This window comes from Magallana gigas, chromosome 9 (assembly GCF_963853765.1).
Source record: "Magallana gigas chromosome 9, xbMagGiga1.1, whole genome shotgun sequence".
Classification (NCBI taxonomy): Eukaryota; Metazoa; Mollusca; class Bivalvia; order Ostreida; family Ostreidae; genus Magallana; species Magallana gigas.
The window spans coordinates 8,470,506-8,494,836 of record NC_088861.1 but is presented as its reverse complement, the minus strand read 5'-3'; the positions used below and the strand labels follow the sequence as shown (position 1 = coordinate 8,494,836).

Here is a 24,331-nt window from a genome sequence, read left to right as displayed (position 1 = left end):
TTCTGACTTTTTTAAAGCTTAATATCTCCAACAGTTTTCAACGGATTTACATGAAACTTTCAGGGATGATGTAGCATTATTGTGCCTCAAAGATTTTAAATTTTTATTTACAACGTCACATCAGTTTTTACGTTACGTCAAATTTTAAATTTTCAAAAAGTGATTTTGTCCAGGGCGTTTTTCAAAAACGCTTTAAGATAAAGACTGGGAATTTTCTGTGTTGAAGCATTGATCGTTTTTATTTGGACATAAGGTTGGAATTTAGTTTCCGTCACTTCCGGACCAAACCGGAAGCGTTTTAAAATTTTCGAATTTTCGAATTTTTCGTTTTAATTTAAAATGTTTACGAGGTTTGTAGAGTTTGTTATGCTGAACACGAATCTAAAATCCGTTTTAAAATCGGACGATGCATTACAGAGATATCGGGGTTTAAAAATTGATTTTTCCGGAAATTTTGATTCCGCGTCCTTGGTTTAAAAAATAGCATAATGTTCAAAGTAAAATTAACTCGTACCAAAAATAATTGCTAAGTCCTACTTGAATACATTCGGATTTTTTTTGTTAAGTCGTTCTTGAAATCGGAAAGGTTTTTGTTAAGTCGTACTAAAAATCATTCGGATTTTAATAATTCGTACCAGGAACACTGGATGAAAAATCAAGTTTCAGCAAAACTGAAACTATATGGAAACCTTGCTGAAACTTGAAGTTGAAGTTTCATGTATAGTTTCCGCAATGCGGAAACCATTATATCGATTCAGCAGGTATCCGTTAGGTTTCAGTCAGCAGAAACTTTAGTCTAAGATTCCTGATGGTTTCCGCAATGCGGAAACTAAATTTGAATCGTGTGAATAGTTGTGTAAATTATTATGAAAATATCAATCAGTTTCAGAACATTTCCGCTAGGTTTCAGTATGCTGAAACTTTAAGTTAAGATTCCTGATGGTTTCTGCAATGCGGAAACTAAATTTGAATCATGTGAAAAGTTGTGTAAATTATTATGGAAGTATCAATCAGTTTCAGAACATTTCAGCTAGGTTTCAGTATGCTGAAACTTTAAGTTAAGATTCCAAATGGTTTACGCATTGCTGAAACTATTACTAAAATTGATTTGAGTTTAATAGTGATATCATTTATTTTCAACAGGTTTAAGTTTAATTCTAGCCTAATGATAATGAATCCGTACATACTAAAATGTATTGTAAGGTTTCAGCGTGACTGAAACTATATGTATACATGTAACTATCTTCAAATGTGGCAAATAAGGCGATTAAGAACCTTACTAAGTAATTAATTGAATTTGAAAAGAAAAACTGATGTCTGATCTTGTTTAATGCATATGATGAAATCATTAATCTTAGGTACTCGGGCACGTGTATACATGTGTATACATTCTTTGTCCAGGTGACCTCCTCTGTGATTTTCCTGTATATTCTGTGTGGATTGCAGGGTTTTTTTCTGTCAGGAGTGAACAAAAGACTGTTACATGGGTCATTCTCAAAAAAGGTGGATTTTTTCAAGTACCTTTTGTTTAAAAACAAAGTACTTACAACCAGATTGAATTTATCATAGTTTGTATCGGGCATATCATGATGTTTGTTTGCTAAAATATGCCAACAGTACATCAAATGAAAATCTATAAAAATATGATATTTACAACCACATGAAAGGAAAACAGTCTTTGGTGTAACGCATAAGAAATATTCATAAATTTCATTAAATCTTATTGTTCATGCATTTGGTTTGGTGTTAAAGTTAAATTTTTTGAAGTTTTTCTTGAACTTAATCATAAAACAAGAATTTAATAATGTATTTTCCTTAATTTTTCATATTTGGTTTGTGAATGAGAAATATGCATCTATCTCATGACATTGTATTGCACACTGAAAACTTCTTCTCCATTTAATGTCTGATTTTTTTTTGGGAGACACTTGTAAGTGACATGAAAAATAATCTTAAGTGAAAAAACCTCAATATTTCTTGAAAAATCTTTGAAAATAAAAACAAAAAAAGGGATGTTACACTAAGGACAATTATTGTTAGTCCAAATGTTATACCAAGGACAACCTTTATTTAAACACAAAAATATTAGATTTCAAAATAGAGACAAATGAATGTTTTCATAGCTATAACTTATGAATGCATATATTTAACAGTTATCATTATCAATGTGCATAATAGTGCCCCTAAAGTCAAATTATTTACACAATTTAGTTCCAGTATGTTTCACCAAGGACACTTATGCTACACCATGGACTTTGTCTGTTATAAGAATCAAAGTTTTAATATTTCAATTTGTTTTGAAAGCTTGAATGTATTTTAAATGAATTCAAAATTACCAAATGCACTTTTCAGCAGATATATTATACATGTTACTGTTATTCTCTACAAGTTCAGGCTTAAAATTTAAGTTTGTTATACAAAAGACACAACATGTTACACCATGGACACCATTTTATCTAGTTGATGAATAATTTTAGTATTTTATTATACTACATTGCATAATCTGTCATAAAATGTATTTATACAATACTTGTTTTATTAATTTTTCTATCAGAAATACATGCATGGGAATTGAAATACTCTTTTGTGTAACATTAAAAGTCCTTGGTAACACATTTTGTTTAAAGTCAAATAATATTTTTTAGGGAAAATTTGGCTTAAGCTTTAAGTCTAATATCAAATTCAATATTAATAATACTTGAATTGATAAATTTGATTTGATTTGACAATGCTGAATTTTTTTTAAATGAATATTTTAGGTCATATGTCCTTGGTGTTAATTATATGTGTCTTTGGAGTAACAAAATATTGCATGAGTGAGAAATAATCTAGATCTACAGCAAACAGATGCATCAACATTATATATAAGCATAAACTAACAAATGTGATACATTGTGATATATTTATTGAATAATTTCATCATATCTTTCCCCAAAAAATAAATTATGTAAATTATAGTCTCTGGGATAACAGTGATAGTCTATGGTGTAACTTTTTGTTCTTGTTGCACCAAGGACTGTTACACAAAGGACATATTTATGAATTAACTTGTCTCTGCTAAATAATTACTCCTCCCTCAGAGTAAAAGAGCATATTATCTGCTACAGCAACACATAGCAATAGTTTGTCTGTTTTCCAGAGTGTCTAAATATTTCTTTTTCCTAAGTATTTCCTGTTAGCCCAAAGACAATATAAAAAGTTACACATTTATTTCTACTTACTTATCATGAAAAAAATTGAGTAAATTTCATCTTCAGCTATTTTGTCTTCTATCATTGTTTATAGCTTTACGATGGGAATAAGGAGGCATCAATTATCTTTCAAATTACTAAGAATAACAACTCTTACACACCAATATTTTGTTTCGTTACACCATGGACATAAAAACATGTAACAGACAACTTTGATCTCGCTGAAAAATATTGTTCATATATTTTCTTCGTCTTTTTGTTTGAGAGAGGTATTTTACTTACCTTTTATCTCTTGACCCTATTATTTTAATAAAAAAATGGTCTTACTACCTTACAAAACCTATTTAAAGTCGCAAACTCCGAGTGGGAACAGCCAAATAATGTGAAAAATTCAACTTCTAAACTTTCTAAATTTTTAAGATTTTGTTAGAATTAACTGTTTATGTGCCAATATGTATGCTAATATATATCCAAAGGTAGCACAAAAGTGAAACTTGGCAAAAATCAAGGAATATACTTTCTAGTGCCCTTGAACAACCCAATACCACCTTTTTTGAGAATGACCCACATAACATATACACAGTACGAAGCGTGAGTTTATAACTGGGGCCCGGCGGGAATTTTTGTTCAATTTGTGTGTACATGAGTAAAACTGATAAGTAAATTATAATTATTTAGTAAAATAAATTAATATACCTATTTTGTAAGACTCCTTCTTAAATCATTTAGTTATCATTTGAATGAACCTTGAGGTACAGTAACTAATTCAGCAAACAAATTAAGATAAAGTCGTTGTAAATTTTTACAAATCGTACCAAATATTCGTACAACCTGAAGTTTAAAGCTAATTCATTTCTTTTTTAATACCACGCCAACACATGTACACAGGAATTTAAAAAAAAAAATTCTACAGTTGGTAATAACGAGTAAAACCCACTTGGAGTTTGAGTCTAATATAATAATTGTTTAATTATTTACATGCATTTCAGATTTACTACATGTATGACTGTATCATGATTCACTAGTGTCGGAAGCAAATTGAAAGTGGGGGAGGGGGGGGGGGGGGCTAGACTAATCCTCAGAAATATTGAGGAAAAACCCTAATTCCCAAAATCATGAAAATCCTAATCCGAGTGGGGGGGGGGGGCGGGGCGGGGTGGGGGAGGGGGTATACCTATACTATATACTTCCGAAAATAAATTTCCCTACCCAATTTCTTTTTCCCCAAAATCATAAAATTCCTAATCCGTGTCGGGGGGCGGGGGGGGGGCGGCTAGTATGCCCTTTTACTCCAACTTCTCAATCTTTCAAGGTAAATTTAGGAACAATTACATTTCCGGCGAGAAAAAGTGTTGGGGGGGGGGGGGGGCTATATGCCTATTGGTTAAGTCTTATTTTGCACTAAGGTAACGTACTGTTCATCGCATGACCAATCATTGCACATGTGTAACTGTAAAATAATTGCCATCAATTCATCGTAGTTGTAAATTCACCGTACGGGTGAACGCTGTTAAACGGACCCCGTTAATTGATCGGCATCTAATTATATTTGTGATTTCTGTGTGTTCATGCAGAACCTGCTCTGTGATGAACATAATATTTTTGCACCTCTATATTTTGAATAAGAATATGACCGTGCTTAGAATCGCGGTGAAAATTGGACAAGTCAAGACTAACTTGTCAGTAAAGGTATCCGGTCAAGTCGTACACAGACCAACTCGTACACAGGTCAAGTCGTATACAAAATTGTCCGCATAAAAAACGAAATTTCCGCATAGAAAAACGAAGTCAACTCGTATACAAAAAAATCCCGATACAAAATCGAAAATCAAAATTGTCCGCATAAAAAACGAAATTTCCGCATAGAGAAACGAAGTCAACTCGTATACAAAAATTCCCGTATATTTAACAGAAACTCGCATACATAAACACAGTATAATTTGAAAGTCAACTCGTATACAAAAAGTTAGAAACAAAACATAAAAAGTAATTTAAGTAAAAGTAACTTAAAACACTTGGTTTCTTGTAATAAATTTTCTTTATATATTGCTTCCGTAATTCAGCGTAACTGGTAAAAAGGACATGTTATCAACTATTACAAAGATTGCAAAATTCATACATGTATAATTGTGCATTATCAACGATGTGAAATTAGAACAAAAAAAATAACGTTAATTAATTGTGTAAATCCAATCATTATTATTTGGTAATTATTTCTACACATCAAAACAATAATTGTTAAAACAACAAGCGCGGTGTTCTTGCTTCTCCAAACGGACGACTTTTCAAAGGCTAATTAAGATACTCCTCATTATTTTGTTTGAAATAAATATATCCAACTTTCCGCTTTTATATGTCATTTCCCAAACTTCTTTCAACATGGTACGACACCTGTGTGTTTCCTGTCGACGAACTGTAAGTAATATACCAGTGATTTATAACTTAAAAAATTTGTTTATTTATATAATGAGTGAAAAGTGAATATAAAAGTCACATATGAAATTTCTTTAAATAATTGAATATATATATATGTGTGCAACTTTTGTAATATTCAATAAAAACATATTTAAAATTAAATAGACAGATATACGGCTAGCAATCTATTGCCTACTTAAAACAGACATACTGGTTAATTAATATTGGAGCTGAATTTGAATTTTTCATATCAATATTTCATTGTATATGAATGTAATAAATCCAGTAATAGGTTTTAGTCTTAACTAATTTAACAAAAATCAGGCTGTGCCTATAATAGTCCCAAAGGACCAAAGTTACAATTGATATTTCAAGTAAATTTAAATTTTATATTATCATTATATAATAGGTATATAATTAATATAATAAGTTCATAAAATAGATAATGTATTCCAAAATCTTTGACATTACAGTTTTATTTTTCTTGTTCACTTCTTTGTCCAGGATTGCATGTTTAATATTTATTGTTTTAGCCACAATATTATTGTTTTGCAAGCCTTTCTTAAATTTGGCTATATACCGGTATACTTGTTGCAGATGGGGTAAAAAAGGAGGGAGCTTAGCTATATAATTATGCTTTTAAATTTTATATAATGAATTCTTAATCTTTGTATATAGATATTTAATTTCTTACTCCTATACTTAATGTATTCCACAATTGAATAGTGTCTGGTACAAATGATTTCTTAAATAATTCTGTTCTGGTTTATTCCCACTTAGCCAACATTCTGAAATTCTCAATTCCCACTTAGCCAACATTCTGAACTTGGTCAACATTTTGATTTTCACACCTGAGTGATCAGAAGGCTATAGTCTGTTTTCACATGTTAATGTATTTGTTATCAATTTACCTGAGAATAGTTTGTTGAAAACAAATAAAAGATAGCATTTAATTTTGCCTATAACATGATAATCAGCATAAATAAAAACAACCAATTTTTTGGGGAAATATAGATCATTGCACTTAATATTTTATATGTTGAAACCAATATGGGCACTTGCATGATTAAAAGGTTTTAATTTGTAAATAATTCTAAACTGTTTAAATTGGATGTATATAATATATATACATAGATAAGATCGATCAGCCGTTTTTAAAGAATAGACTAGAAACATGTATTACATGTACTATGTTGTAATATAATATTATATTTAATAAGACCCTTGACATTACAATTTAATGCAAATAACACAATTTTATACCTCGTGTTCATGTGTATTTTAATGTTTTGAGAGAATAAACAATTTGAAATTGAGAAGCATTATTATAATAATCGAAATATGATGTAAAGTTAAAATTTCAAAAGTGATTCTTAAAATTACAATATTTGTCCAATGCCAAGTTCAAGTTAAGTCAGTTTATATAATTATCTCAATTTATGATGAAAATAGACAAACCATGATATTTGTAGCCTAATTAAGGGCATGAATTATAGGGGAATATGTAACAGTTCATTTTTAAAAAATAACATTTTCACATGAATTTATCAAATAAAATAGAATACTAGGACAGAAGCTCAATTTATATGTATTTTTCTATAGGCTAACAAATATATATTATTTCTCCTCCTTTCATCTGAAAACAGACTATAGCTTACCTGTAATTAAATTCTTTTTTTTTAGTTCTATATGCAGAATCGTTAATAGAATTACTCCTAGTATTAGGTAACTGTTGAAGAGGCGAGTTACAGTGATACCAATGTTCATTAACTGTTCAATTTTAAGAATTCTTGTCCCCTTACATACAGCTACATGTAACTGCTAGCATTTTAGCAGTTATAAATATGTATAATTATAAGACTTCAAAGAAGAAGGTACAATTTCCTTCAATATTTGCCCTAAAATTCAAAAGTTGTTTAAATCTCATAAAAATACATATATGCCGTCACTCAAAAACGGCCAAATATGACTGAAACTGTACAAGGGTAGTTCTTATAATCAAGACATAAGCTACTATAGCTAATGGTGTGATTTAAAATGCTTTCATGTTAGATACACATGCTTATACCATGATAGGCATTTTTTTATTGCAATGGTAAAGAATTTAAGATTGTCAAAAACTTTAAATATAAATAAATTAAAATTAAATAAATAAATTACCAATTGAAACATGTAGATGGAATGACAGAGAAAGAAGTAACAAATTATGTAATTTATGTAAAAGAGACATTGGAGATGATTTTCACTAGTGTAAATTGTATATATGTTGACTCCATAGTAACACAAGTCCTACTTTACTGTAGGTATGGGGTTATTTACTAAAATTGATGAAAATTTTATCATAGAAAAATTCATGGACAAAATGTATTTTTTCAATTATCAGAAATTTTGGGTTTAGGGTTTACATATATATTATCGACATAAGTAGTTAAATAAAACCTCTTCTATCAATTTTAATTTTTTTAAAATTATTTTAGGTAAGATCTATGCAGCATGCTCTCTGCTGTGATGTTTGTGAGCAGTGGCAGCACAGGAAATGTGGAACTGGTAAATTGTTATGAATTTAAGTAAATCAAGTTTCAAATATTATTAATTTTATATATGTTTATATGTTTACTAATTTCCTTTTAATTTTATTACAGGTGTTTCAGTTGAAGTATATTGGGAATGCTCGCGTGGGAGAGGTATGGATCGATGGGTTTGCAGTGAATGCAGCAAGGATGTGCCCATTCACGAGAGCACCAGGATGGAAGCCTCTGTTTCCAGTAGTGCCCAGTAAGTAATGACTTTCCTACATTGTTCTTTTTTTCTCATATATACATGTATTTGAAATGATTGACATGAATATAATTTTATGTATTACAGAATTTCCATTAGCGAAGACACCCCTACAGAGCCTATACCAATGGAGCCTGACTCAACCCCAGCAGAGGATACGCCTTTGGAGATGGAATCATCAGAGACTGGGGATGATGATCAACCAGAGCCTGACTCAACCCCAACAGAGCCTACGCCTTTGGAGATGGAATCATCAGAGACAGAGATTGGCGAACAACCAGAGCCTGACTCAACCCCAACAGAGCCTGACTCAACCTTCAATATCAACGAGGATTTCATCATTCCCGAGCAGCTTCAGGAGAAGTATGTTAATCTAAGCAAACTAACAATCGATAATAATCAATAATGATAACAAAGCAATTCATTCATTGATCAATAATATTTATCTGCTTATTTAAAGAGGCTATTGATCATGTGGTTCATTAATTCCTTGATGAACAGTATTTATTTCAATGTTTTCATCTACAATTAAACCTTTTTTAGCTCCTTGATTGAAGATGCTATTGGCCCTGTGGTTCCAGACAACACACCTGTTACATACAGCGTTGAGGAGGAAACAAGCCAGAGGGGGAAGAAGAAGCTGTTAACCAGTGATGGGTTTTCGTTCACTGTCAGGGTAAATATAATATCAAGTTAAGACTTACAACAATTAAAGACTTACATCAATTAAAATTCATAATATATATAAACACAAATAATATATTCATAATATATAAGAACATAAATATATTCATAGATATAATTTAAAATAATGACATGTTACATTAATCAACTTTCAAATCAAGGTTATTGTATATGCATGTGTATTTTTTAGCTGCAGCGTGGAGAATCAACATATTGGTGGTGCTCTGTAAGACCCAAGGAGGACAGATGTAAGGCTACCATCATCCAGAAGGGGAACAACTTCTTGCCTGGACATCAGCTCCACAACCACCCTGCCAAACCAGGATCCCACATTGCAGCTGTGATCACACGAGATGTAAGTTTCGTTGTTAACAGATCTATAAAACTTAACTTTGACTCAACATACACTGGATAATCATATTTATGCATTTATTTTTCTTTAAATAGGTGAAAAAGCAGGCAAAGGCAAACATCTTTAGAGCAGCCAGGACCATCGTGGAGGAAATCATGGTGGAGAACTGTGACTTAAGAGAGCCAGAGGCCAGTAGACCAGACCCTGGACTTCTCAGCAGAGTGGCCAACAGGCATCGACAGAAATTTCGACCAGAGGAGCCCAAAGACTTAAACTTTCAGGTAACCCCCCCCCCTCTCCAATTGCAATGTTTGTATTCCAATTATTAAACCTTTTAAGTTTTGATTTATAATAGTAATGTAATTTTGTAGTTTGCAGAGGACTTCATTGAAGAAGGATTCTTCAAGGCAGATGTTTGGGTGAAGGACAGGAGGCATATGGTGTTCGCCACAGAGCAGCAGTTGGAGGTCCTTGCCAACGCCAAACAGTGGTTTGTGGATGGAACATTCAAGCTAGTCAGGAAGCCCTTTGTTCAACTGCTGTCCATTCACGCCTACATCAGGAGCGGAGAACACATCAAACAAGTTCCATTAGGATTTGTCCTGATGTCCGGGAAACACGGGAAAGACTACAAAAAGGTAATCTAATTGCGGTTAATATTAATCAAACATTAATAAAAAATATAATGTATCACATGTTTTGCATTGTTTTCATTTTATAAAATCATATACCATGGCAAATCTTTAGAGATCTATGTTTTTTATATATGAAGTTAATTTTTAGTAACAATTTATGATCAATTTTTCAGGTATTCCAGACCATTGTACAGTGCCTGCCATCCCCCCCTGCTGTAACCCTGTTTACAGCAGATTTTGAAAGAGGCATATGGAAGGGTATAAGAGAAGTTTTCCCGGGAGCCCAAATCCGTGGATGTGTGTTCCATTGGTCCAAGGCCGTATATACCAAGGTCCAGGAGCATGGTCTTCAGGTAAATATCAATATAATTTAAATAGAATGTTTATTCTTTTTATCTTAAGAAGTTTGATTCTCTTAATATATGCTAGAGTAACTATGAAAACTTAAATTTGTTTTATTGTGTTTCAGGTTGCCTACAGGGAAAGGGATGACATTAACAAGTGTATAAGGAAGCTGATGGCCCTCCCTCTCATCCCTGAGGAGCACATCAAGCCTTCCTTTGAGAAGATCAGTGCTTCTGTACAGGATGGACCTCTAAAGGATGTTATTAACTATGTGGAACAGACCTGGATCACAAGCAGGACATGGCCCATTTCATCCTGGTGCACCTTCAACCAGTCAATACGCACCAACAATGAGGTAATAAAAATGTTAAGTAAAAATTTTATGAGTTAGATCCAATAACAGTTTAAAAAATGTTATGGAATGATTGTATAATAAGAAAATGAACTGTTACTCATTTTTTTTTACATCTATTTCTACAGGTTGAAGGTTGGCACACCAGGATGAATATACAGAAGGCCAGGGGTTCGCACAACGTACCATTCTATGTGCTTCTTGACCTCCTCCGAAAGGAAGCAGATCTTCTGCCACTGCAGAGACTTCTCGTGGACGAGGGAAAACTGCAACGCCTGCAGAGGAAGTCATCCAAACTGGTAAGGAATGATAATGCTATTGCAGTCCTAATACTAATGATACTTGGATTATGTTTTGATTTTTTAAAACATAAAGAAAAAGTAAAAATTCTATTGAACATAACTCATTTTACCTTTTTTTTACTAGATTCAAGCCAGGATCTTCCGGCTTTGGGAGACCTACTCCAGTGGGGATTTGTCCACGTCCAGCCTCCTCAAGAAGCTTGGAATGCTGTACACCCCAGCGTGAACAGTGTAAAATGTGTATTTGATGTGAAGTGTGAACTGTGTAAACTGTGACTGTATTTATCATGGACATGCATATTCATTTCATATATTAATATGATGTGTATATAGTTGTATATGAAGTGTGTATGATGTAAATATAGATGTATATAGATAATATTTAATAATATATTAAATTAATAAAAATGAATGCAATTTATCTTATGTCTTATGTTTTTCTTCTTCAACACAAACAAATGATTACAATTTATCTGCTTAAAAAATTTTATATAACCATTTTGCATCATATGCATATATAATCAAATATAATTTATGCCAAATATTAAATAAGATAATAAAATTTATAACATATATATAATAACAAGAGACGATACATCATTTATTCATCTACTGTGAGAAATATATGGGTTTTTCCCCAAAGATGGCGGCCAAGGGACATAACTTTTGTAAAGTGTGGATTGGTCTATTATATAACTGTAATAGATGACTTTTGTTGTATAAAACATTAAGTAAATTGGCTAACGATAATGAATCAAAAATACCTTGTATACGAGTTGACTTACATTATTTGTATACAACATTTTGTACTGGTATATGTAAGACTTTCGATTTTGTACCCGGGAATTTTTTGTATACGAGTTGACTTTCGGTTTAGTACACGTGAATTTTTGTATACGAGTTGACCTTCGGTTTAGCATACCTATTTTATATGCGGAATTTTTTGTATACGAGTTGACTTTTGGTATTTTATGCGGAAATTTTTGTATACGAGTTGACTTTGGTTTTTTTATGCGGAAAATTTTGTATACGACTTGACCTGTGTACGACTTGGTCTGTGTACGACTTGACTGTAAATCGTCAGTAAACTATATATGGCTCTATCATATTTAGTTTGGCAAAATCATCAGTACATGTAAATAAAATATAGTTAAAGAAAAATCTGATACATATGTCTCATTAAAACTTGTTTAATTTCATTAGACATTTGTAAACAAACGGTCGGCCATTTTTTTTGGGTTAATCACGTGTTACAAATACAATTGTAACAAACACACGCCAATACTTTGTCGTATTTAACCAAGAAATACTGACTCCGACAGTTCTTATTTAAAATAAATACACATGTAAAAAGTATACTATTCGGTAAAAAATGATAATTTTGATTAAACATTACTCATTTTAAACTATCCCAAGATGCACTTTTCCAAGATTTAGCCGGTTCTGATTGGTCAGTATTGGCGCACTTTATGATTCCGAGCGAAGGTTAAAATGGACAAGAAGGTGCTGTTGTAAAATGGAGAATTGAGAAGCATTAATAGCCTCTACAACAGGGAGATAATGCAGGAACGAAGAACTCATGTCAAGGTAACTTAATTCACAATATAGATACTACCAATAACATTTTCAAGGCTCTAATATATCTCTCATTTGTAAACGAGATCTCGCGCCATCAAATCAAGATGGCGTCATTTTTTCAAACTTGGTTCGGTGTTTTAATTTTTATTACCGTATCTCTTTTAAATATACGTTTTGACCAAGTTAACCATTAACCAACTTTATATGCATGATAATCAAGATTATCCAGGGTATACACATATATAATTATATAAACGTCCCTAATATATGAATGCTTGGTTGGTAAACAAGACGAACAATGAATCTTTCGCACATTATTCAATTTACAAACTCTAAATGTAACGAAAAAAAAAAATTATTAATTAAATCCGGAAAATGAAATCTTTCACGTTTTTCTTTTTCAGCATTGACAGCATACAAAGTTAATGTTTCCGGTGATTAGTTGCATCCTCTGTTCGGTGATTCGGGTGAATGTTTTGACCAGCTGGACGATGTGAACGCAAGGTATTGCTTTGAAATTGATTATTTTCACCATTACCTTATACATGTGTTGGATGTTTATAATTTACTGTAGTAATTTTTGGGAAATCCAGGTCTAAGTTCTTGAAAAGGAGGTTGATGTGGGGGGGGGGGGGGGGGGGGGGTGAAACACACTTATTGTTGATAAGTGTTTCCATTGTTAAACAGACAATAATTGAATCAAAATGAAAATATTATAGCTTCAAACATAAAATGAAACATTTTAGACCAGACACTACTGTAGTCATTATATGACATAGTTTAAACAGCAACTGGCAACTGCATAGTAGCTTCTGTATTCAGAATATTATTCAGAATGCTTTTATTACATGTTAGGCTGAATGACTTATGTTTATTGTTTAAAAATCTAAATGAAACTTTATTATTCATGTTTAAGATAAATAGAACAGACATAAAGTACAGCCCAGTGAAAGGAACAAGTTCATCGCAAGAAGAAGAATTTTAATGCTACCACTGTCCAGAACTACTAAGTCTGCTGTAGCCATGATGTGATCATATGAGTGCTTCACCGGTCTGGACAATGCTCGAAAGTCCCCAAAAAAGGCCTATTTCCATAAACTACGACTCGGGTTACATCAACAACAGCCAAGGCACTCCTTATTGATTCGAATGGACACATCTCTACGACCCGACTAAACCTCTGCAGAACAAGACTTTTTAACTGTAAAGTATTCTCATTTCAAAAAACCTATAAACTATAAAAGTACTTTTTTTATATGATCAAATACCAGTATATTACAATGTCTGTCTGTAAGCTAGAATCTTAGAAAATCACATGGTTTTGACTCATTAAATGATTGATTAGACCTTGCAGATATTAACTTTCATTTTCTTATTAATATATAATTTGTTATATTTGCAAATATTGCATAAAATATTAGATTCCATGTAACATATATCCTCACACCTCCAAGTTGATAAGTGTTAACTACTTTTTTTTCCATTTTCTTTGTTTAAACATTTATTGATAACTTAGTTTTTATTTGCAGCAATATATGAAAAATTAAGAAACCAATCTTAAATGTAAAAACACTGCATTAGGAGATGAATGCATAGGTCATAGAAATGATAAAATACACCAAACAATATTCAATTATGTCGTATATGAAAATATATAAAGACAACATATACCCCATGTATTACAATTTTTATATAACAAAATTACTTGGATAGAAAGTTGTTTCCATGTGAGTTTTATTTTAATCTGTGTTATGTAACTAATATATAATTGGAATTAGCTTTTATAAGTAAAATGCTGGTATTGATAAGAATTGTAAGCTGAATGATCTGTGTGATACTTTGTATTTTATACATTCATGCTACAAAAAGCAAGTACATGTACATGTAGTAATACTTGTCATATATAAACAATGTATATTTTACTTCATGTCTTGGATGTAAAAATATTAATGTAGGTAAAGTAGTGAAATGTAGGAAGGTAAACGGTGTGTAAAGAAGAATATTCATCAGGAATGAAGTGTGTTGCAATCAGCATAATTAATTAAATGTGTACATCATATTTTTGCACATGATTTGACAGACTGCTCCATTGTTAGCTTTTTATTGGCCAACAAGCTGTTCATATCTCCCTCTGGGTCATCTATTGAATACTGACAGGCTTATGATATTAAAATCTTATCAGTTGGTACATCATGGGTTGAAATGAAAAGTTCACTTTGGACTTAATGGATTATCAAAAAAATGATATCAAATCCCGTTCTATTGTAAAACATTAGATTATATTACTAACAAAGAAAAGGTTTATCCCAACGTGTAAGTGGGTCACTTTGACCTCATTTTGGAATTTATTGACATATTCAAATCAAATCTGGGTTATACCTCTATAGTCAACTACTATCTTGTAGTGGTTTTTTTTTTTTAAAGATGGATACTTTAGACTTTTCAAAAATATTTTATGGTGTACATATTCATTGTAGTTCAAAACAAATTGAGACAAGTGTATCATGTTCATGTAACAGTGAAGTTTTCTTTGTTTATTCATGTACGTGCAGTTATTTTGTAAATTGCATTCATATTTTTAAAAAAGTAAGATCTTTGTTGCATTTTTAAAGGGAGATTTGATAGGCATTTAATCAAGATGAAAAAAAATACAAATGTAAAGATTTCTATGGGAGTTTTTTTTCTTGTGCAATTTTATCATTTTTTAAATAAAAGTCCCTAATAAGGGAATTGCCATATGGATGTTTCTCCATAATTGTATCTTGGCTGTATTTTATTTATTATTGGAAACAATTTCAGATTTTTGAACAAAATAAATTTGGAACTGTTTGAAATTGTTTTGTTTTTACATAAAGTAGAAACCTTGCTCAGCTTTTGTGAAAGCAAAAATATAAAAAGTTTCAGTAAGTTTCAGTTGCGGAAACCCTTTGTAAACAATATGTTTCCCAATTGTATATGGAGGTTAAAACTATGCAGAAACTTCAAGTTTCAGTAAGTTTCCGTCGCGGAAACCATTTGTAAACAATATGTATCCCAAACGTATATGGAGATTGAAACTATGCAGAAACTTCAAGTTTCAGTAAGTTTCCGTTGCGGAAACCATTTGGATTCATGGACAGCCTAAGTTTCAGCACTGCAGAAACTTAATGAAACTTGAAGTTTCCGTGCTGAAACCTGTCGGAAACTTAAAGTAACCTTAAGTTTCCGCAGAGTTTCCAAAGGGTTTCCGCAGCGCTGAAACCAGATATTTCATCCAGTGGAATGATTCGATATTTTTCATCTTTTTATCTTAGTTTCTCTTGTTATTGGTTTTAGAGGTCTGCTTCTAACAGGAACTTCCAGCTTTACTTCCGACATTAACGGAAGACCCACTCGTTGCTTTGCAACGAGCTTTGCTCTAGTTATTATTATTATTCTTTTTTTTTCTTACTGATTTTGTGCAGACGATTTCTTTTAATATTTTTCTTTGAAATTTTTACACTTTATAGTGACCCTTTCACTGATTAAGAATATGTAATTAGTTTTAAAATCGATCAAGGCATTCTCGAGAAATTAAGCGTCAAAGTTCTGAAGCGGAGTCTGAGTAGCTCAGTCGTTATAGTCGTGGACATGGCCCAGGCGACCCGGGTTCAAGCCTCGAGTGCCGCAAAATTTTTTTCTCTTTTTTTCGCTTAGATCTACGATTTTATCTTTGAATTGATAAGTTTAATCTTATTTATTCAAAAATCGGACGGAAGACCCACTCGTTGCTCGCAACGAGATCGAATCTAGTTATTATTATTCTTTTTTTTTCTTACCGATTTTGTGCAGACAATTTCTCGGAGATGGCTGGGTCGATTTCGCTCAAATTTTCAATATAAATGTGTTTTTATCTAAACCTGATATATAATTTTTATTTTTTGAAAATACACTTCCGGTCGGAAGTTATCGTCCGTTTACGATTTTTAAAAGTCAATTTTGTCTGTCGGGTTTCTCAAAAACGAGCAAAGATATAGAGCTGAAATTTTCAGAGATGATAGATCTACCGTTTTTCTAATGTACCTCGGTCAAGAGAATGTCCGCTGTCACTTCCGGTCGTTACCGGAAGGAAATTTGAAAAATTGAATTTTTCGACTTTTTTATTTTTTTATATTTTTCTTTGAAATTTTAACACTTAATAGTGACCCTTTTACTGATTAAGAATATGTAATTAGTTTTGAAATCGATCAAGGCATTCTCGAGAAATTAAGCGTCAAAGTTCTGAAGCGGAGTCCGAGTAGCTCAGTCGTTATAGTCGTGGACATGGCCCAGGCGACCCGGGTTCAAGCCTCGAGTGCCGCAAAAAATTTTTCTCTTTTTTTCGCTTAGATCTACGATTTTATCTTTGAATTGATAAGTTTAATATTATCTATTCAAAAATTGGACGGAAGACCCACTCGTTGCTCGCAACGAGATCGAATCTAGTTGTTATTATTATTATTAGGGTCTTCCGTCTTCAGCGGAAGACCCTTCTATTATTCTATTGTTTCTTTTTCACTTTTCTTATTAGGGTCTTCCGTCTTCAGCGGAAGACCCTTCTATTATTCTATTGTTTCTTTTTCACTTTTCTTATTCTTATTATTATTCTTTTTTTTTCTTACCGATTTTGTGCAGACGATTTCTCAGAGATGGCTTGATAGATTTCATTCAAATTTTCAAGATTAACGTGTTTTTTTCTGAAGTTTATTGTTTTTTATCCATTTCTGAAAATACACTTCCGATCGGAAGTTATCGTCCGTTTACGATTTTAAAAAGTCAATTTTGTCGGCGACGTTTCTCAAAAACGAGAAAAGATAGAGGTCTGAAATTTTCAGAGATGATAGATCTACCGTTTTTCTGGTGCAACACACTCACCAAAATGTCCGCTGTCACTTTCTGTCGTTTTTGGAAAAAAATTTCAAAAATTGATTTTTTCGACTTTTTTATTTTTTAATATTTTTCTTTGAAATTTTTACACCTTATAGTGACCCTTTCACTGATTAAGAATATGTAATCAGTTTTAAAATCGATCAAGGCATTCTCGAGAAATTAAGCGTCAAAGTTCTGAAGCGGAGTCCGAGTAGCTCAGTCGTTATAGTCGTGGACATGGCCCAGGCGACCCGGGTTCAAGCCTCGAGTGCCGCAAAATTTTTATCTCTTTTTTTCGCTTAGATCTGCGATTTTATCTTTGAATTGATAAGTTTAATCTTATTTATTCAAAAATCGGACGGAAGACCCACTCGTTGCTCGCAACGAGATCGAATCTAGTTGTTATTATTCTTTTTTTTCAAGCTGATTTTGTGCAGACGATTTCTTGGAGATGGCTCCATCGATTTCATCCAAATTTTCAACACTAACGCGTTTGTATCTGAAGTTTATAGGTTTTTTTCAATTTTTGAAAATTCACTTCCGTTCGGAAGTTATCGTCGATAAACGATTTTTAAAAACGAATTTTGTCTGCGACGTTTCTCAAAAATGAGTAAAGATATAGGGCTGACATTTTCAGAGACGATAGATCTACCGTTTTTCTGGTGCAACACACTCAAGAAAATTTCCGCCGTCACTTCCGGTCGTCATTGGAAGGAAATTTGAAAAATTGAATTTTTCGACCTTTTTATTTTTTAATATTTTTTTTTTGAAACTTATACATCTTATAGTGACCCTTTCACTGATTCATAATATGTAATTTGTTTTTAAATCGACCAAGGCATTCTCGAGAAATTAAGCCTCAAAGTCCTGAAGCGAGAGTCCGAGTAGCTCAGTCGTTATAGTCGTGGACATGGCCCAGGCGACCCGGGTTCAAGCTTCGAGTGCCGCAAAATTTTTTTCTCTTTTTTTCGCTTAGATCTACGATTTTATCTTTGAATTGATAGGTTTAATCTTATCTATTCAAAAATTGGACGGAAGACCCACTCGTTGCTCGCAACGAGATCGAATCTAGTTAAGGTCTTCCGTTTCCAACGGAAGACCTTATTGTTTTCGTTCGGTTTCTTTTTCCCTATTATTAAGGTCTTCCGTTTCCAACGGAAGACCTTATTGTTATTGCTTTGTTTCTTTTTCCCTATTATTATTCTTGTTTTTTTTTTTCTTACGCATTTTTGTGCAGGCGATTTCTCGGAGATGGCTCAATCGATTTTCATGAAACTTTCAGATCCGATAGACATTAATTTGAACTAAATACATATTTTTTTATTTTGATGACGTCACTTCCGTTCTTGAGATAATGACGTTTTAGCGATTTTCAGAGGGTCGGCTTGTCCAGGGATCTCCTCCTAAACGGTAAAAGATATTGAGTTCAAACTTTTAGGGATTGTAGACAAGAAATTGTAGATGTGCTATTTGGCATTCATATTTGCCATGCTCAAACGGCGTTAAAGCTCGCCTGGTCCTGAAAATTGAGACTAAAAAAACGTCGTAATTTTTCATGGTTTTCTTAGTTTATCTCTTTTCTGAAAAATATTTTGTTAACACATGTAATGCAAAAATAGTTTATATTTAGAAGACCTTTCACTTGATATCAAGAAAAAGGGGCTGGCCCTTAAAATTAGGGGACCAAAGGGCTCTAAAGTCTTTCATCTGTAGCCCTTTACTGAGGGATATTTTGTGAACAGTTATAGAAGCAAATATGTTTATTTTACAGTTATGTATCCAAGCAATGTAATGATTTTATCATGTGTTACGTAATTAGGGGTTTTTAGGGACCAAAAGTCCAGAATTTTGATCAAATATATCTCAAAAAGGAAAAATATTTTGAAATGCAGTGAAGAAGAAAAAGATGCTCAGAATGATGTATTAAATTATATGCAATTTTCAAAATTTCGTAAAACGGCCCCTATAAGGGGTTAAGGGATCGGCCCCTAAAATGTTCTTTCCCATATATCTCAAGAACGGTAACGAATTTTTAAACAGTTGTTGAACAAAATGTGTTGAGATTTAAATGACCTTTTATATGATATCAAAAAAGGGGCTGCCCCCTAAAATTAAGGAACTAAAGGGCTTTAAAACTTTTCATCTGTAGCTCTTTACAGAGGGAAATTTAATGAAAGGCTATAGAAGCAGATATGTTTATCTTACAGTTCTGTATCCAAGTAATGTAATGATTTTTTAGGGGTCAAGAGTCCATAAACTATGACCAGCTATATCTCAAAAAGGAAAATATTTTGAAATGCAGTGTAGAAGAAAAGATGCTCAAAATAATGTACTATACAAAATGCAACCTTCAAAATTTGGTTCAGCGACTCCAATAAGGAGGTAAGGGACTGGCCCTTACCACTTTTTTTCTCAGATATCTCAAGAACGGTGACAAATTTCTAAACACTTGTTGAACAAAGCTCTTATCTTTGAAACAAAATAGTATCTGGCCCTTAGAATGTAGACCCCGTTTTTCTATTCTAAATCATGTTTAGCTATTAAATAGCAAAATCAAGATCGAACATATATCTCAAATTCTAAAATCAGACGGAAGACCTCCTCGTTGCTCGCAACGAGATCGTGTCTAGTTATTATTAGGGTTTTCCGTTTTTCAACGGAAAACCCTTCTGTTATTCTACTGTTTCTTATTATTATTTTTTTTTTTTATCCGCAAATTTTGTGTAGGCCATTTCTCGTACATTTGTTGTCTGATTGTTATGAAACTTTCAGGGTATGTAGACAATGTTAAGGTCTAGGGAAGTTTTTTTCAAATTTTTCAAATTCACTTCCGGTTATGAGTTATTGCCCTTTAATTGAAAATTGGGGGGTCTTTTGTCCAGAGTTGATCTCGGGAACTACAGATGATAGATGCATGAAATTTGGCGAAATTGTCGGTAACATTTTATAGTTTTGCTGGCATGAAACTTTTGGTAATTTCTTTGTTAGTTTTTGAGCTATTTGTCGCCAAAGTTTAAGATTTTTTCGGGGCTGAAACTTTGTTGCTTTTTGTATTATAACCTTTAAACTAAAAATATTTTGTTAATACATATAGAACAAAAGTTGTTTAAAATAACGAGAGCTTTCATTTAAAATTAAGAAAAAAGGGCTGGCCCCTATAATTAGGGGTCAGCAGCTCATACACGTATTTTTCTGATAGCAAAAATCGTTATCATTTTATGAAAAAAAATTAATTCAGTTATTGTTAATGAATTAAATAATGTCATTTGGTATCAAATTAAACAAGTTCTGTGCTATATTTTTTTTTCAAATTTCATAAAACAAATATGTGAGAATCGTACATGAACGAGTTAATATGTCTACATAGACACACAAGCGAACAAATGCCACATTAAGGCCCAGGCATTTACTGCATTACGTTGTGCTGCGTCTTAGATAAATTGTTGTGATTCAATTTCATTTTTTTCATCTATATCATTTATGAATTCAATGAACACACATTATTTAAACGTTTTATGTGCAACTATTTGTCGGGGCGCCCCTGTTTGTAACCCCCGCGCGCGCGCCGAATGTAAACAGTAACGAACGGCATTGTAGAAAAGAGAGAGCCGTAATGCAGAAGAGAAGTTGTGTATTCTTTCGGTGTACACATGCATTTTCAATTTGCTGTGAAACATATGAACATGCACAGGGAACACTACATATTTGTTTAAGGAGAATATTTTTCTCGTGTGAATCGTTTACGAGGAAATTCTGACAGCCACACTTCTGTCGACGATCAGCCGTTGATAAGCTGCGAGTAATAAAGGAGAAAAGATGGACATTAAAGTGTGTGATTTATGTGGGTTACTGAAGAAGGTGAGGCTTTTACTCCTTTTAAAGTTTCTTGTTAACTGGTTAAAATTTAGTATATAGTATAGATGTACATGTAAGTACGTGCACACTGTTAGGTGTTTTTGTTATGGTGTGGGTGTTTGTTTACTAACGTGTAATTTTTACATGTTTCATGGATGTTTAGACTCGCTCGAAGTTCATGGGGGACTGGAAAGGGTAACTGAATTTATCTATTTAAAAAAATAACAGATTGTGAATTTTCAACTCAAAATTCAAAGCAGGGTCTAATTAGAAACACATCATATATTCTTGTGCAGAAGACTCCAAATGTAGTCATGAATACCCTGTAGACATAACTTCAAGTAAATAAAATTGTATACTTCAGACTTCAGAGTTAAAACATGACTTTAATATCTTTATGATGCCGATCATTGTATCATTAAAGAGGTTTAGCAGACCAACGGGTACCCGGTACATGTACTTGTACATGTAGGTTACAAGTTAGAACTATGCCTACCATTCTACCAGTTCACATAATTTTTCTTGTTTAGCAGTTATGATGTGTACTTAAATTGTCCTTGTTAATGTTTTAAATGTAATTTTTTATTCTCTTTTTTTAATTTGACTATACTGGCAGTACTGGCGTGCGAGCAGTTCTCGCCGAGGACCATTTCTTGCTGGTGCACTGTTACATCATATTTTCGTATATAATTTTATGTGTTGATAAAATAACGTAACAATGCACTGGTGAGAAATGGTACTCGGCGAGAACTGATCGCACGCCAATATTGATTAATTACAGACAAAAACTGAAGGTTGCGAGTGTTATTTTTTATTGAACAACATTGTTTAAAATAATTCTTTATATATGTGACGATCAGACCGGTTTGAATACCAGTGCCAGATAGCTCAGTTGGTAGAGCACCTGACTAGAGATTCAGGGGGCCCAGGTTCAAATCCCGGTTTGGTCCTTCATTATTTCTCCCATCCTGTTACAATATTGGTGTTGTGACCAACCCCTGGAACTAACAGGTTAACTCGATCCTGCCAGGGATGATCTTCGAGGGTGAAGATCATTTAAGGGGGAGGAATGTGATGGTCAGACTGGTTTGAATACCGGTGCCAGATACATGTAGCTCAGTTGGTAGAGCACTTGACTAGAGATTCAGAGGGCCAGGTTCGAATCCCACTTTGTTCCGTCGTTATTTCTCCCATCTTTTACATATACATGTATATCAGATATAAAACAGATGATTAAGGTCATCACATGTTTTGCAAGATGCAATAAGTGTTAAAAACCTTTACTTTACAACAGAATACATTTAAGTGAATATTTATGTTTCTTGTTATTATTTGGTGTGGTTTTCTTGACAGTGTCGCATAAACAATTTACCCGCTCCTAAAACACAAGCTTTCTTTTTGTGGATTCAGCTTACCGCTGATTGGCTGCTGTTGCAGCAGACAAATAAGATATGCACGCACAAAACACAATGAACTTATCAGAGAATGAGTTGAGTTTATTTAAACTGTTGGAATTCGGGTATTTTTTTTTTTAAATGTATACTTGTGACAAAACATATATGTGGTACATACAGCTGTAGCTTTATGAAGAAAATTTTGGTTAGACCATATATACCTATCATGCAAGTAAATGATATTTACAAAAAACTTGCAATTTATGGCGCACGAAATATACGCTAGTTTTATAAAGATTGACATACATGTAATGTACCACATTCTTTGAAAAATAATCTATTAAAAATTCTTCATTAAGTTTACTCATACATGTTTTATGCTTATTACACGTACTAGTATTGTTTTTAAAACATGTAATTTATAAGAAAATAAACAAAAACCCTCGCTAAATTTATTTGCAAAAAAAAAAAACACAGTAGAATTGATAAAAAATGGTATACCAGAAGCTAATACCAGTACATGTACTTTGACGCTGTTCGGTGGGTAATATTCATTTGTAATTTACGAATTGAAATATTGACTGTTGCACTACAAGTACGGTAATAAACTCTCTCTTTCTCTCAATCTCTCTCTCTTTCTCAATTTGATAAGTGTTTATACCTATGAAAATTTTTTAATATTATATTATGACTTGATATGCAAATTTTTGATCTTGTACTGCCTAGTAAATGTTTTGTCATGTATTGGGATATGTCATACTTATTACACTGCATGGTCAGTGTATTTTTTACAGAAATACTATGCATATGTTAATGTAAACACAGCTATTACTAGTACATGTATGTAAACACAGCTAATTATTTTTTTTATTTATTTCAGCTCAAAACAGACTCTTGTTACCACATGGCTTTTACCGGTACCTGTTGATTCTTGTGGGTCAGCTCCTGAGATTAACCTGTCACCTCTATCCACATACATATTCCTTGTGTTCTACAGACTATTTACCGGTAATTCAAATTAAATCCGATAATGCATGAACAATAATGGAACTTGAAGAAAGCATCATGCCATGTTGTGGTTTGTGTTTGATAAGAAATTATGAAAACAAAATTAAGGCTGTTTAAAGAAATTCATAATTGCTGTGAAAATTTGTTTTTCAATAAAAGTATGCAATTATGTTTCCTTTATTTTTTATTTCATAAAGATATTTAGATGTGTTTATACATAATTGAACCCCCCCCCCCTCTATTTAATTGTCTGCATTAAGATTTAATACATGTAGGATATGTAAATGTACATTTGACTTTGAAATAACATCTGCTATGATAATTACTTTTGAAATGAACAAGAAACAACCTATTTCTACCTTTCTAAGGTATATATGCATAAAAAAGTAGAAAAACATGTCAAATTTGAACATTTTTCATTGAAATCAACTCTGTCTCCAGCTACCTGGGTGTGTTTGAATTTAATTCTAATTTAAGGCAGATGTCTAACTTGTAGGTTGTAACTTACTGTTTTAGCATGGTTAGAAGAAGACTAGAGATCAGAATAGATTAGATATTCACTAAATATGATTGTTA

General features: G+C 32.5%; 1 protein-coding gene and 3 long non-coding RNA genes across 7 annotated transcripts in view; 2 read left to right on the top strand and 2 right to left on the bottom strand.

The window, feature by feature from the left end:
• The window catches only part of LOC136271319 (uncharacterized), a 182,320-nt gene that overhangs the window by 56,515 nt on the left and 101,474 nt on the right, over positions 1 to 24,331 (bottom strand). The gene's annotated exons all lie outside the window — the stretch shown is intronic.
• Positions 8,251 to 11,316, top strand: LOC136271725 (uncharacterized). Its single transcript, XM_066072156.1, has 10 exons — positions 8,251 to 8,381; positions 8,472 to 8,747; positions 8,928 to 9,060; positions 9,259 to 9,423; positions 9,516 to 9,701; positions 9,792 to 10,058; positions 10,229 to 10,408; positions 10,525 to 10,755; positions 10,881 to 11,051; positions 11,179 to 11,316. The coding sequence occupies exons 1-10, from the start codon at positions 8,293 to 8,295 to the stop codon at positions 11,278 to 11,280; spliced, it is 1,800 nt and encodes a 599-aa protein (XP_065928228.1). The 5' UTR covers positions 8,251 to 8,292; the 3' UTR covers positions 11,281 to 11,316.
• On the bottom strand, positions 8,568 to 11,296 carry LOC136271726 (uncharacterized). Of its 2 annotated transcripts, XR_010709687.1 has the most exons (4): positions 11,165 to 11,296; positions 10,939 to 11,027; positions 8,919 to 10,048; positions 8,568 to 8,699 (listed from the first exon to the last, which is right to left on the bottom strand). It is a non-coding gene; the product is annotated as an uncharacterized lncRNA (long non-coding RNA). The 2 variants fall into 2 exon arrangements; XR_010709686.1 differs by having other exon boundaries at positions 8,919 to 11,027.
• On the top strand, positions 12,498 to 14,356 carry LOC136271715 (uncharacterized). Its single transcript, XR_010709663.1, has 3 exons — positions 12,498 to 12,641; positions 13,037 to 13,136; positions 13,549 to 14,356. It is a non-coding gene; the product is annotated as an uncharacterized lncRNA (long non-coding RNA).